A 16,118-nucleotide genomic window follows, 5' to 3' on the forward strand; every position below is an offset into this window, starting at 1 on the left:
GCTGAAGCCAAATAAAAAAAAAAATATTTTAGGTCTCCGTAAAAGTAAAAAAAGAAAAGGGGGCATTTGAGACGCTTCTCGCGACCTCGCGAGCCTGCCTCGCGAATTTTTTTTTTCTTTCTAAAAACACTGCCCGCGTTGTGCACTCGGGGAATAAAAAATCCGCTGTGCTCGTGCATTTTGTGAGAATGAGGTGAGACGCGAGGACACGGCTTTCGCGAAGAGGCCCGAGGCGCGTCGCGTCGCGATGGCGCTCACGACGCGGACGAGCCTCTGAGCGCTGGGGTGGCCGCGTCGTGAGCGCGCCACGCGGGTTCGTCACTCTTGTCTTACTGGTGCGTCGCCCGAGCCGCTTGCATTTTCTTTCTCTCGTTCTCTCGCTCGCTCGCTCCTCACTCACCCGACATTGCGTAAATGTCGCTTGGCGCGGCTGTCATTGCTTGTGATAGCGATGATGATGATGATGATAATGATAATAGGAGTCGAGCGTGAGTTGTCCCCACGCGTCTTTGTGATGATACAGACTGAATCGGACCCGGTGATGGTTATGATGATTCGGTGATGATGGTGATTTTTCAGCCTTTGGGTAAAATTTATGTCAGGTTTTAGTCAATGAACTGTACACCAACGTCTTGGTGCAAATTTCTACAAAGCAGCAAAATGTATTATAATATACCTGCAGAAAAGAATGTCAACATCAAGAATATGATTCCCATATTGGTTACAGTGGGTTTGTTTGTTTGTTTCACGTAAGTTTGGCCAAAGCAAAATAATTCTAACTTAAAAACTTAAATTACATTTACTTTTTGCCAAGACGCCTGGCAACAAACCTCCTTCTCTTGCCAGCATCGCAACCAAACCCTTCAGCGGGTTGCGATTTTCACAAGCGTGATTTATTTTTTATTTTTTAGAGAGAAAAAAATAACGTGATTTTTTTTTCTATCCTTAATTTGTTTACAAATGTATCGCGTGTTAATGCACCGTGCGTTTCGCGCCAACGAAAGCATAATTACTGCGGCTGAAAATGCGTGGGCGGCCGCTTTAAGCTGCCCACACATTGCTAGGGAGCACGGCTTGAGTTTCTGCATCAGCGGAGTCGTGTCACTGCCCACCGCGGTCTTGTCAGCCACACCGAGGGACACACGCGGTTAGTGGCGAGCAAAGAGGGAGCGGTAACCAGCCCACCTTCAAACCCCCGTCGTCGTCATCATCGTTATAACTGTCGAATTCTGCTAAGAATCTCGAGGTCCAATTCGTAAAATGTGTATTTAATGCGTGTTTTTATTTAATTCTAATGCTATTCCAGTCGTGCTATGGGTGACAAGTCACACGACGACGTTTCCTTTCAGATCTCTCTTGCAAAGCATATACGTCCATGGAGGCGGATATCACAGAGAGCTACCTCTGAGATTCGCGACCTCTGCTCTACACAGTAGGAGGGGTCAGTACTTCACCAGCCACTCCGCCACCGAGGGTAACATTTGTCACGTGACTTGCGAACCGATATTTCGACCCCCAACCCCCCCCCCCCCCCCCCATTTTTTTTATACAGCCAAAATTAAGTGCGAAACCAAATTGCACGTGAAGTCATTGGTAACTTCACAGCAACATGAAAACTCGATTGGCTCAACCACAGCCAACACGCATGGATTCCAACCCAGAATCTCGACGGTGCCAGCTCAACGCTCTGCCCATCGATGCCACCTGGCCATCACCCCACTTGGTGGAATGTGTCACGTGAGTGGCAGTGGCAGGCCAACACTCGTGATGCAATGAGAAATATTACTGGTAGGAACCTCCTGGTTACACCAGCCCACAGGGGGTTATTGTGTCCGTCCGTCCGTCGTGCATCCAAAAATGGGAGGGGTGGGGCTGGGTGGAGAGGGGAGGGGAGGGTGGGGAGGGGCTGGGTGGGGAGGGGCTGGGTGGGGTGTGGGAGAGGTGGGGCTGGGAGGGGCTGTGTGGGGAGGGTGGGGAGAGGCTGGGTGGGGAGGGGCTGGGTGGGGAGGGTGGGACTGGGTGGGGCTGGGTGGGGAGGGGCTGGTCACCCCGTGGTGCTCTTATAAAACTCAACGTTTAACCTACTCACGCCGGTTTTTGCCCGCCCTCACAGTTGGCCATATTTGCGGAATACACCACGCTGCCGTTGACCCTGGCCATTGACCGAGCAACCCAACGTTCCTACCAGCTCCCTCCGCAGGAATGTGTTAAGGCTGTCCCTAAAACTAAACTGAACTATTTTTTTCATTTATTTTACCAGGTAAGGCCCACTGAGCTATATATCTCTTTGATCCGAAGCGACCTGGCCACAAATGATTATCTTAAGTGTCAAGTTGATCGCATCGCTTGCTTGCACCTTGTGCATTTGGTAGAGAATCGACCCTCGTCTCACATTCACGAATCATTTCGTATATTTTGAGCGCCAGAATGCATCGCTACACGCCCACTCTACTCACCCTGCCACCCAGGCTGCTGCAGGTGAATGTACGGAAGCTGTTTATGACTGGCACAGGTGTATTGCACCTGTGCCAATGAGTCTACCGGTGGCGCAGGAGTCAGATCACAAAGCCAGCGATCCATTAAAACATGTGTTCAAGTCCTGGCTCCAGTCTCTTATGATTCAACTGGTTTCTCGATTGTACCGAGCTGATGGTCTCTTACTTTCGGTTGGCCATTGGACAAAGACGGTCACTGCATCGCGCGCTTTCACACGCATGTCTGCGGCCGTCTGGAATGCTCTTCCTTCCGATATTAGGAAGCAACTGGAGCTTTGCACTTTTGAATACGGTTTGAAAACTCATTTTTTTAGAAATGTTTTTTGTATTTAATTTGTTGTTCTTCCCCCGCACCTCCGATTAGCACGGTTCGCTACGTACGGTGCGAAAGAAGTTCAACATAATGACATATTTATGGATTAAAATCGTAATATGAAATTGGGGTTGTCACTTAATTTCACTGAATTTTAGCTCTGAAAATGTTTTTTACGCTTTGATTGACATGTGACAAACACTCTTTGCAGGGCAATATAAAGTGTGGGCTCCTCTTGTGGATAAAGAGGACCATTGTGTGTATGTTGAACTTCTTTCGCAATGTACGTAGCCAACCGTGCTGACTGGAGGTGCGGACTAAGAGGTAGTTCTGAGACATCATCTTCCGCGACGGCTCTCTGACTAACACATGGCAGTGGCCTGCTCACTGTAAGAGTCTCGGACAGAAATGTGTTGATGGCACAAATTGTAATGTTACAACGGTGGCCAGATGTTAACTACCTCGCTTGGTATACAGGAGGCCTTAGGTTCGAACCCGACCCTGATGCTTGTTTATTTGGAGTTTGCATGTTCTCCCCGTGGCCGTGTGGATTCCCTGCACCTCCGATTATAACGGTTGGCTACGCACAGCGCGAAATAAGTTAAACATACGTACAATATATAGCCGCGATCCATATATCGATACCCCACTGATTTCTCACGACCCTCTGACTTCTCAACAGGTGAGCGACTTACGTGACAGCGATGGCTCCATTCTTAATTTCATCTTGCAGCGGAGAGAGTTACAATATTGAATGAGTGCAATGAGATTAGAGGATGACGTTTATAGGCTTGGAATTCAAATGTCATTTAAAACTAAACTATTTTAATTTTACCATTTAAGGCCCACTGAGCTATATAGCGCTTCTTTTATCCCGAGCTATTACTTTAGTGGGAGTGTCTCTAAATATATAATTTTGAACTTGTAATCAAAGGCAAAAGTAATGATATGAATACGTAACAATGTATACGCTGACAAATAAAATGGTGATCGCGTGGATTTTTATCCGGGTCCTCATCTGGTTTTTTCCCTCCACATTTACAAATATGCATTTCGAGTATTTGGCTGCTATATATTTTCCACGTTCTATTAAACTTTGTTGAGCTATAATTTGTGCCCAGGTCGCTTCTGAAAAAAACCTATCTAGCTCAGTGGGCCTTACCTGCTAAAATGAAATAAATGCTCAAGTTCATTTGAATACACACCGCAGCATTTACCAGCGCGGTCGCTAGGCCCAAACCGCGAACCTTCGCAAACACTCGGCGACATCTCTCCCAAAGATGGCGACACACACACAGCGCACGGTGGGTGGGGTGGGGGGGTGGGTGGGTGAAGGTGGGGGAGGGCAGTGAAGGGAGTGGGGGGTAGCGCACCTTTGCACCTGCCCCGGTGCGCCACCTCGAGTGTCGCCTCGCGGCACTTGGCGCGCTGGAAGTCGCAGCGGCTGTCGTAGGTGCGTCCGTCGGAGCCACAGAGGGCGCGGCGAGCCAGCGCCTGCGCCGTGCACTCGAGACGACACTCGGCCTCGCGCTCGCCGTCCCCGATCAGGAACTGAGCGGTGGGACGACAGCGGCCGGGCAATGTCATCTGCGGTTCATCGTTGGCATCGTCGTCGTTGTCAATCGTCAGCGATCGCTATTGTTGTTGTCAACATTTATGTCATCGTCATCATCATGATCGTCACCCTTTTGGGTTTAGTTTGTTGTCCTTTTCCCGCTTCTCCGATTGGCACAGTTGGCCATGTACGGTGCGAAAGAAGTTCCACATACTGTACGTACATGTATTGTCAGCATTATTGTCTTCGTCATCAATGTCATCATCGTCATCATCATTGTCATCATTGCCATCGTCACTGTCATTATGAATCCTCATCGTCATCATCATTGTCATCATTGCCATCGTCACTGTCATTGTGAATCGTCATCATTATTGTCAGCATGACGTATGGATGTACGTTGAACTTCTTTCACACCGTACGTAACCAAGCTGTGATAATCGGAGGTGCGAGCTAATTGAAGGTGCGATAATCATCATTATTGTCATAATCATGCCATCATGAGATCAATTTCCATTCATATTTGTTGTCACCATCATCACTCTTATTATCATCATCATCATCAAATCACATTTTCATCATCATAATCTTTCATTGTTATTCAGGATTTTTCGTATTTACTTTGAAAATGAACGGTAGCCACCGGGTCGATATGGCGACGTTGGCATCGTAGCTGACGCATGGCTCGGTGTTAGGCAGTTCGTGTGAACGGCTTAATTTAAATCTTCGCTCTTATCGATGCCGTCGTAACTTATTTTCATCATTAAAAAAACTACCGTCATGTTGCCAAACACTCCTTATTTAGAGAATGGATTGGAAGAAAAAAAAGAGAAATTGGCCGAATATCTTAATGCAGGACCCTCTTGAAAATGAGTCTTAAGGCTGAGGTTTTGGTGAATAAAGGACATTCTGCTTATCATTATTTTCATCATTTGATCTGGTGGTCTCAGGAAGAAAAAAAACACATACAACTCCTTAAATACCAATACTCTATTGATGCCGGCAATTATTTTGTTAGATTGTAATGCCGTCATCATCGGTCATGATTCTATCCACGACGGGATAAAGCCCTCCCCAAGCCGTTGTCATCTCTCATGGTCCTGCAATCTATCAATCCATCCAGCGCCTGCACACGAGCTGACGATGCTGCAGCAACATCAACTCCACAACACGTGTGCCAGGCTATGTGCACTTTAAGGCCACGTGAAGTGTAGAACGCAAGGTGGTCACGTGACGCACCCGTGTGCCATGGTTTGACTATCTCGGTTGATGGCATTTCCAACATTTTTTTGTATCCAATAGCCCGCAAAACGACTGGGGCGCCAACTCCATTTGGGTGGCTATTTTGTGGCATCGGTTGCTAGCAACGTGGAGCTGTCGCCACCTTTCATTTACCTTTTATGACGGGGGTGGGGTTGGGGGAGGTATTCCGATGAAAAATGGGTCATTGTCAAAAATCGAAATGAATCCCTGTCATATTCTTGACTTTACCGAAAGAACCAAGAATATGAATCCCTGCAGTCACGAAAGCTTTACATCAAAAAGAATCGCTGTCACTTTACACCTGCCTCTAACACCAGTCAGGTGCTCGTACGCGCTGACTGTGCACCTCCGTCCACGTTAGCTGCGGATCGCCGCGTTGTTTACGTGCAACGGGTCGCCGCGTTGTTTACGTGCAACGGATCGCCGCGTTGTTTAGGTGCAACAGGTCGCCGCGTTGTTTACGTGCAACGGATCGCCGCGTTGTTTAGGTGCAACAGGTCGCCGCGTTGTTTAGGTGCAACAGGTCGCCGCGTTGTTTAGGTGCAACGGATCGCCGCGTTGTTTACGTGCAACGGATCGCCGCGTTGTTTAGGTGCAACAGGTCGCCGCGTTGTTTAGGTGCAACAGGTCGCCGCGTTGTTTACGTGCAACGGATCGCCGCGTTGTTTAGGTGCAACAGGTCGCCGCGTTGTTTAGGTGCAACGGATCGCCGCGTTGTTTACGTGCAACGGATCGCCGCGTTGTTTAGGTGCAACAGGTCGCCGCGTTGTTTAGGTGCAACAGGTCGCCGCGTTGTTTACGTGCAACGGATCGCCGCGTTGTTTACGTGCAAAACAGGTCGCCGCGTTGTTTACTTGCAACAGACTACCTCGGAAGAAGGGGGGGGGGTTGAGCGGGGGAAGGGAAAACATGAAAAAGACCTTGCCTCGCTGTTAGAATGTTAGGTGTTTTTTTGTAACGTCTTTCTCGTTCCCCGCGTACGCAATGCGTTTATTTTAAAAGAAAGGCAATTTAAATATTTATCCTGGTCTTGAGCAAGATACATTTTTAAAGGAGGAACGTTTTTTTTTTTAGACTGTATAATTATTTGTGCGAATTACTTTTTTTTTCTACCCAAAATAAACAGCTTTTGTAAGAGACAAGGCATGTTTATAGGTGGCGTCCCATCGTTTCGTTACAGAGAACCACGTGGTTTATATCTTTATATATTAACTTAGATTTAAGAGATCTAATGCTTGATTTAATAACATTGCCAATTATTTACCCAGGAAATTCTTGCTGATTCTTCCAATACCTTACGAGGCTCCTGCAACTGGGATGTTTGAGCAATTCCGTTAAAAGTTTGAGTTCAGCTGTGATGTAAGGTGCTTTGGGTAGATGAGGCATTTGAGTGCCATATAAATGCGAAGGAAGTTTTATTTTATTCTCATTATCGCTCACAATCTTACTTGCAAGTGAAGATGTCACGAGATCAGATGCATTCATCGTGATTTCATCATCGGGCACACCGGAGTGCATCGCTATCATTAAGCCACTCAAGTGCACAACCCCATTTCATCTTATTACAAAATAAAATAACAATTGCTTGCCATCCAAATTAATTGCTATTGAACGCACAGTGGTGGTGCAGGTGACACACCGGGGTGCCTTAATAGACGAATTGGAACCCGAAGCTACTTAACCTATAACGTGCCAGCTGTTGGCTCAGGCCACGCCACTCCTCCTGAGAAGCTGCAAAAAATTCATGGTCGTTTTAGCGTTTTTCATGATGTAACCGTTGCATTGGACTAATGTTGATGTATGTGTGTGTGCGGTGAGCCGTGGTGCAGGGGTGAGTGCACTGCACTACCATAGCAGTGACCTAGATTTAATTCCTGATTATGGATGCAAGTCCGCGCCAGGTTTATAAACTGTTCTGGGCCTCCCTTAAGTAGATTTAGCCTGAAATCGTACCAGTCTCGTGCCATTAGCCACTGCGGTGGGTTATTCATGGCCAGGAATCAAACCAAACACAGGCGGCTAAGATCAAAGCGCAGTGAGCAAACCACTTTGCCACCGCTCCCTATGTAGGCACACAAGGCAAATATTCCCCGTGTAGCTTATAAACTGTTGGGGGCAAGTGCCTTTAGCGAGCAGGAATGGTGCACGAGGGGGTGGTGTGGCTGTAACCACACTCGGCTGCCTTTGTCTCCCTACTGCTGATGTTTACACACCGCACGGCGTTCTTAGGCGAGCGAGGCTCAGTAGGTTCAGATATAATTCGCCACTCTTTTGTCCATTGCCGGGAATATAACTCAGCTGTGTGTGGGTTGGTAGCCCACGTGGGACACCGTGCGCTCCCCTATACATGTAGGTACAAGACAAAGATCCCCCTGTACAGCCTTCACAGACTGGGCAAATGCAGCAGCCCATGCCTGCCCGCCTTTATCTCCCCCAGTGGTGATGAAGCAAAAGGTTCTCGTTAGACATTCATCACTGATGGTGGCCGTGAGCAAGTATCGAACTCGGGTCGCTGTGTTACATCGGTACAAATGCAAAGATCCCCCCGTATGGGCCTAACAAACTGTTGGGAGCAGGCGTCGTTAGCAAATAGCGCTGACGATGTTTAGCACGGCACACGAGGAGGTGGGTGGCCAGCACCACGCCCGGCCACCTTTGTCTCCCTAGTAGAGATGTTTACTACACACCGCACCAGGTACTCATTTAAGGCTGAGTCGACCTAGGGGGAGGCCCAGGAGCGGTTTAGATAATCGTTACTGATGTGTTGCCGTGAGCGGGAACCGAACTCGGGTCGCCGGGTTCTTAGCGCAGCGCGCTAACCGCTGTGCCACCGCTCCCCTACGTACACACGCATTCGTAGGTACGCACACACACACAGGACACTGTGAGAAACGTGCCCCCGTGTCTGGCTGCCTCCCTCGCTGCTGCATTTGGGGCACAAACGGCACGAGTGAGAGAGGAGCAGCAGCAGCAGCAGGAGGAGGAGGGAGGGAGGGGGGCTCGGGTTTCTGTCCCTGCGCTGAATGAGCGCCGTGTGTGCCCTCTGAGCACCGAGCAGGGGGTGTGGGTGGCACGGTGGGGGGGGGGGGCGGTGGTGTCGTGGTTAGCGCACTGCGCTACGAACCCGGCAGGCCCGAGTTCCAATCCTCTCGCTCACGGCCACCATCAGTGGCGAATATCCCCTAGATCGAGTAACCTGGGTGAAATGTGTACACATCGCCACTAGGGAGACAAAGGCGGCCGAGCGTGGTGCTGGTCACCCACCCCCATCGCGTGTTGTGACTGCTTTCATAGATGCTGGCTGACAGCACTTGCCCCTACGGTCTCTAAAAGAAGGCTACACGAGGGATGTTTTTTTTTTTTCTGGGAGTAGGGTTGTGATTGGCGATGCTGATGGTTGGTAGATGGTGGTTAATTGTTGACTTCGTGGATGGTGGTGAGAGTTGGATGTTCGAGGCTGGTGGCGGTGGTGGTGATGGTTAGCGATGTTGTAGTTGGTGGTAATTCGTTGGGGGGTGTAGATGCGGTGGTCGTCATGGTGGTGGTGGTGGTGTTGTGCGTTGTGAGTTGTGTAGGTGAGCGAGATATTTGTTTGTGTGCTTGTTGGTAGTTCGTTGTGGAGAGGGCACCATTGGCCCATGACCCCACCTGCAACATCACCCCGACTGACACGAGGTGCCAGGTCACAGAGCTGGCGCGCGTAATTGCGAACTCGCTTCTTTGGAACTGCTTTCTTGTGTTTAGTTTCGTGTGCCCTTTCCCCCGCACCTCCCATTAGCACGGTCAGATACATACGGTGCGAAAGAAGTTCAACATACGCACGCAACGTGCGGTTCTGTTGGCGCTTTTCCACGAGCACTGGGGGAAGCGAGCGGGTCCCCGTTGGGTTCGTGTCCTTCACTCAATTTTCAGAGGGGGTGCCACTTTCGCCGATGAGACATCGCTGTGTGTGCACTGTCGGGGGAACGCGCCGTCAGGGGCCGCACTAAAGGCCACCGGGGGCGGCAGGTGACCCGCGGGCCCTCGCAATGAAGAAGACTGCCAGAGGCTGACCCAGGCTAGGCTGGTGCGCATCACACACACACACACACGTGCATCACACACACACGCGCATCACACACACGCGCGCATCACACACACACACGCGCGCATCACACACACACGCGCATTACACACACACGCGCGCATCACTCACACACGCGCGTATCACACACACACGCGCATCACACACACGCGCGCATCACACACACGCGAATCACACACACGCACATCACACACACGCACGCTACGCCGTACATCCACGCGGTGGGGCGAGTGAGCACATAGAGAATGACGCACGCGTGGAGCATTTGGCGGCAGTCGATGCACGCTACCTGTACAGAGAAGACTGGGCGAACGTGATGGCGCTTTGAGTGGCAGATATTTGTTTTCTCTCTCCAGAAAATGCGGGAAATATTTAAAGCGTCACGTGTTTAACCAAAAATAAAATGTACTTGGCTGTCAGACTTTCCCTCTACTGTTGTGTAGTCACCGTGGACTAAACCCGTCTCATCATCATCATCACGATCCATGGGCAGATAAGCCGTAGGTGTCCACTGCACATATCATCATTTTTGTCCACTTTCCTCTGTCTTGTGCCCACTTTCCGGTCTAATTCGTGTGTTATACCCACATTATTTAGCCCAAAACACGAATGACGAATCACAGTGGTGGTCGTTGAAACCTACTTTGAAATGAATGACGATCTTCAAGTAACGGTTTGGTTCCAGAGACTGGAAAATGATCATTTAATTTTGCGTGCAAGCCCTGTCATGAACCACACGATAAACCAACACAGCGTGGAGCAGTGGTCATGCATTGTGTTGTGAACCCAGCTACCTGCCTTTGATTCCCTGCTACGGCGAACATCAGTGGGCGAGTGATATGCGAACCAATTTTGGAACCTTCATTCAAAAACAAAGATACCTCTAATAGCATCAACAGACTGTTGGAAGCAAGTGGCGTCAGCAGGTAGCTCCGATGAAGGTTAACACCGCACATGAGGAGGTGGGTGGCTAGCACCACGCCCAGCCACCGGTCGTCTTTGTCTCCCCAGTGCTCGTGTTTACACACCATACCAGCTACTCATTTGAGGTTGAGTCGACCTAGAAAAAACCCAAAACCGATACATATATATTCGCCACCGATGTTGGCCGAGAGCGGGAATTGCACTCGGGTGGGCAAGGTTTATAGTGCAGTGCGCTAACCACTACACTAACGCTCCCCATACATCCAAACACGCACGCACGTGGCACTAAATGCATATAGGATATCAAATAAACGATGCTGTATTTGTTGAATATCACGCGGGGTGCGGTGGCTTTGCACACTTGTAAAAGGGGCAAGCAAATACAGCTGCTTCATAGCAAGACGAGATGATCACGCAGAGATGGAGCCGAGTGAATGGCTTCAGAACACAGTCGTACCACGTGGAGCGTTTGTAGGCAGCGTATGAAGTTGCTGATCGCAGCAGCATTGTTGACTGAGCATCTATATTTGTTTATCAAATGCTAAGATGACATCTAATACATTCAGGTAGCCGATTGTGGGTGAGTGAGTGAGTGAGCGAGCAAGTGATGCTAATTTTTATGGTTTCTCTCGAAAAGCGGAACTTTGGGCCACGTGAGTTTGATTTCCATTCAGGGCTAGCATCAGTGGCGAGTAATATCCCGGGTGCCTCATTCACCAACCTGCGCAAACTACCGTGGTGAAGTATGGTTAGACAAATTATCATGACCAAACCCGGCGTGGAGAGTGGAGGCCCTCCACCCAGAAGTGGTTTGACAAAGGGCCGGAAATTCCTATTGAATAAACATAGATTATTACATGTGCGTGCCACAGTGGGGAGCACAGTTGGCGCATCTACCAGTCATCTCCGTCAGTTAAACCATGGCAACTGGGTCTGTCCCATGACCTCCTGCCTGCTAACCTTCCAATCTTCACGAGGCATCGAAGTGCACCGAGCCTGGCACAATCGTCGTGGTGACATCACCGCCACTCAGTGCCGAAATGGCGGTGTGTTGTCGTTTATATGTATGTATGTTGAGCTTCTTTCGCACCGTACGTAGCCAACCGTGCTAATCGGAGGTGCGGGAAATATTTATTTATTATTACACGAGTAATGCCCCTGCAATTACGCGGCTGGACAGATCTCCAAAATCGTGCGCTCTCGTTCAAGCACATCGAATCCATATTCCGCGGGACACATTCGTGCACATCACTCACGCACACAATGGAGACGTGACCGCGCGAATGACCGCGGACACGCCAGTTTTTGATGGACACTCACCGACACACGCACTCCGCGATGATTCGAACCCCGACGAATGGCAAATTGTGCCGTTGCGGAATCGGCCAAGGCAATTAGCGCTCTGCCGCGGCCCAATTCGTTATGTGTGGCCACCTAATTTGCATGTCAATTGATTTCGATCCAAAATTCCAACAGCGTGGCTGTACTCGGCGTCAATGTCTAGGACGATAATCACGCGCAAATCGAACCCGACGTTCTCCCATAGTCCTCCTGGGTAAGTGCTGTTAGCGAATGCCTATTAAGGTCAACGCAGCACACAGAGTCGGTGGGGTGGCCATGCACACGAACGTCCCGTCCGCCTTTGTCTCCCCAGAGCTACTGATGTTCATCATATACAGATAGTCATTTTAGGCTGAATCGACCTCCAGCGAGAAAGGCCTACGTCGAGTTCAGGATCTAATTCTCATTGATGTTTCATCTTCTTGGTTCTTTCGGTAAAGTAACGTAGAAGGGAAGTAATAAAATAATAAAAATAAAACATAATAAAAATCTCATTGATGTTGTACCGTGGCCAGGATGCGAGCTCATACAGCTGAGTTTGCAGTGCAGTGATGTGCGCGAAACGTTGGATACGCTGACCATGCACTTTACACACATGCACACGTGAAAGACAAAATAACTCATCCCCGTGGAGTCTTTTATTGGACTCTCTCATTGACTGCTCCCAAGTCATCTTAAGGAGCATGCCCCGAATTGAGGTCAGTATGATGTGGTGTGGCCATCATCATGCCCGGCCGCAGTTGTACTCATTTAATGCTGAGTCGACCTAGGGGATGCCGTAGCCGGTTCGGATGCCGCTTGCCACTTATTTGTTCGTGACGAGGAATTGGACCCAGTTCGCCGGAATTCTTAAGCGGTACAAGAACCACTTTTTCCACCAATTATAAAATGACACAAAGACACACATGCGCAATTAAAGGTTCCACATAAAGCCTTCAGCAGGCGGTTGGGGCATGTGCTGTTAGCGAGCACCTATTAAGGCCGGCCCGGCACACAATGGGGGTGGGTGGCCAGCAGCACGTCCGGCCGCCTTTATAAAGTATACACAACGCACTGGGTATGTATTTAAGGCTACGTCGACCTAGAGGAGGCCCATGGCCGGTTCAGATATCAATTGCCACAGATGTTATCCATGGCTGGGAGTTCAACTCAGAGAACCGGAATCTTAGCTCAGTGCAGGAACCACTGCGCTACCGATGATACCCTTACACACACACACACATGCGCGCATCGATAGGCAGTCTGGCATAGACGCTCACAGAGGTACGTACAGACACAAAAGACAAAGACCCCCAGTAAAGGCTTCACAGGCTGTTGGGGCAAGTGCTGTTAGCGAGCACCTATGAAGGCCGGCACGGCACACGAGGGGGTGGGTGGCCAGCACTACGCACGACCGCCTTTGTCTCCCCAGTAGCGCTGTTTACACACACAGCACCAGGTACTCATTTGAGGCTGAGTCGACCTAGGGGAGACTCAGGATCGGTTCAACTAATCTTCACTGGTGTGTTGACAGTCAGCGGAAAACAAACTCGGGTCGCCGGGTGTCAAGCACAGCGCGCTCACCGCTACACTACGGGATCAGACAGGCGCACACACAGACGCACACACTGCGACAGTGACACAGACAAAAACAAAGATCCCCCACATATCCTGACACAGACGAGTGCTGTCCGAGCACCTATTAAGTCTTGGACGCCTTTATCTCCCCGGGGACTGACACTTTACACACGCACCAGGTACTGTAGTCATTAAAACGCTGAGACCATCGTAGACGGGGAGGAAACCCAGCTGAGATTCAGACATAACTCGCAAGCGACGGTGTCACACGCGGGTGAAGGGGTGAGCGACACGCTCGTCGCGTAGATAGTGATCAACGGTAATAACATAAGTCATCTCGCGCGAACTTACCCTGAGCCCCGCTTTCTGCGCTGGACACTGCGGCAGCAGGGTGCACAGCATCGCGTACTGAAGCACGATCAGAAACGTCCCTTTGACCATCGCCGCGGAGCTCGCAGGGGGGGCCGTGGTGCAGCAAGCGAAGTCGTCGAGCCCCAACGCCCCTGATTTAGGTGGCCGCTCGTGAGTGCCACGGTCAAATGCGCTCCTCCTCCTTCTCCTCTTCCCGAGACCCGCGAGCTCTCACTTTGGCCGGACGGCTTTGCAATGAATGGCTTAATTAACACATTCGCCTGCGCTCGAGTTAAGTCGGATATGTAGCTGGCGGGGTGGGAGTATTTATTTTAAATGATTGTGGGGGGATGGGGGGGACTGGCCTGGAAGTCGCAGCAGATTTATTTATTTAATTGATGTCGGCAGCGATGCTGGGTTCTTCTGCACGGCTCGGACGCGCCGCAGAAGGGTGCGGTACGAACGCTGCCACGGCGCTTCTATATTGGAGCGGAGTGACCCTTCGCGGCGCTCTGGTAGGGGTAGGGGTGGGAGAGATGTGGGATGGAACTGGGGGGGTGGAGGGATGGTTTGGGAGGAGGGGGGGAGGGTGGCTGAATTCGGGGAAGTGGTAGTGGGGGGGTTATGGTCGAGAGTTTGGTACGGAACGTGGAGATACGTGGGGGTAGAGAGGGATTTAACAGAGAATAAGCGAGGGGCTACACAGTTGGGGTTAGGGTGGTGCGGAGAGGGGATGGGTGGGCGAGAGGGTTATGGTTGGGGTGCGGAGAGGGGATGCGTGGGAGGGAGGGTGGTTGCTGAGTCTGATGGAGCGCTTGTCGTCTTATACTATCTTGGACACCCGATTTCAATTCCTGCCAATTCCGGGTCCAAAACAGCCAATAACTTGACTCAACACAAACGAAGTGGTGTGTTTTTGTTTAATATTTGTAGAAAATATGCGGATAGCATTGCCGAACAACTTCATGGATATTCGTTATGCGACTCATTTCTTTGATTTAACTCGACGGAGTCTCGCTCACGAGTCTCTAGGCTCTCTCTTTTTATTTTGGAGGGTCCTGCTCCGCTGGCAGTGGCGTTGCTCGCGTGGAGGTCAGGGGATGCCCTGGTCCGCCTTCACGTCCCACGGTGGCCAAATCTACGAGCTGGGCCCCCGTCGACAACCACCACGAGATATCTTGTCAACAACGGTGTAAGAGAACAACGCGCTTATTTAAAACACAGTTTCAATTATACTCTTAGTTCTTTCGGTAAAGTCACGTAGGTAAAAAATGAAATTAAAATTAATAAAAATAAAACAATAAAATCACGACGTTTCGGAGGCAACACAAGCTTCCGTCTTCAGGTGAAACTTTGCTGTGACAGTTTCACCTGAAGACGGAAGCCTGTGTTGCCTCCGAAACGTCGTAATTTTATTGTTTTATTTTTATTAATTTTTATTTCATTTTTTACCTACGTGACTTTACCGAAATAACTAAGAGTATGAATCATTGCAGTCACGAAAGCTTCAAATCTAGAATTAACGGTTTCAATTAGTTTCGATGAAAATAATGTCGTGTCCCTTCCGCGTTTCATTTTAATTTAACGACCGATTGCTGCACCCACCCCCTCCGCCCCCCCCCCCCCCGAGCTGATAATGTGGTCACGCCACTGACTCGGACGAACTCGGCAGCTCCATGAGTGAGTGGCTGACTTCTTATACCGAGCGCAAACCAAGAGAACCTGCAGCAAAAGCCACCACACATTTCACAGGATAATACTACGTACGGATCGATTCAGTGAAGTGCGTACGTTTTTATATAATGCGCGTCTCTTTACAACCGAGGCTTAATCCTGTTGCTGCACCGCCATCTCTTGACCACCAGTGAGGTGGCCAGGAGATGGCGATGAAGCTCTTGCAAAAACTCATTGTTTTTGCATTCATAATTAATAAAGGGGGGGGGGGTTAGATCGCGTAAATATAAATGTGTCGTTAACCCACCACCACCCGACACAGCCAATCATTCAGGGTTTGTCACGTAAACAAAACGTGCCAATTGGTGACTACTTCAGCACACCGGCGGTGTGTTGGAGGGTCACCGCACGACAATTTGAGTTCCGTCACGTGTCGCTGGTGATTTCAACAACCACCTTCATCAGGCGATTTCCCAAGACGTGTACACGCAGTCTGCCTGCGTTGAGCTCCACGGCGTGCGCTTTATTAACAGGGTTGGCGAATCACACTGAGACCATGAG

General features: G+C 49.9%; 1 protein-coding gene across 6 annotated transcripts in view; it reads right to left on the bottom strand.

Annotated features, from left to right (window-relative positions):
- Positions 1-14,403, bottom strand: part of LOC144937108 (SPARC-related modular calcium-binding protein 1-like) — a 63,243-nt gene extending 48,840 nt beyond the window's left edge. For all 6 annotated transcript variants that reach the window (XM_078864380.1, XM_078864379.1, XM_078864383.1 and 3 more), the window contains exons 1-2: positions 13,884-14,403; positions 4,182-4,359 (exon numbers count right to left, since the gene is read on the bottom strand). In XM_078864380.1, the coding sequence (XP_078720506.1) occupies positions 4,182-4,359; positions 13,884-13,973 (268 nt within the window). In that variant the 5' untranslated portion in view covers positions 13,974-14,403. The remainder of the gene's footprint in view (positions 1-4,181; positions 4,360-13,883) is intronic.
- Positions 14,404-16,118: the final 1,715 nt, after the last annotated feature.

The sequence above is a fragment of the Lampetra fluviatilis genome, chromosome 18, assembly GCF_964198595.1.
Source record: "Lampetra fluviatilis chromosome 18, kcLamFluv1.1, whole genome shotgun sequence".
Classification (NCBI taxonomy): domain Eukaryota; kingdom Metazoa; phylum Chordata; class Hyperoartia; order Petromyzontiformes; family Petromyzontidae; genus Lampetra; species Lampetra fluviatilis.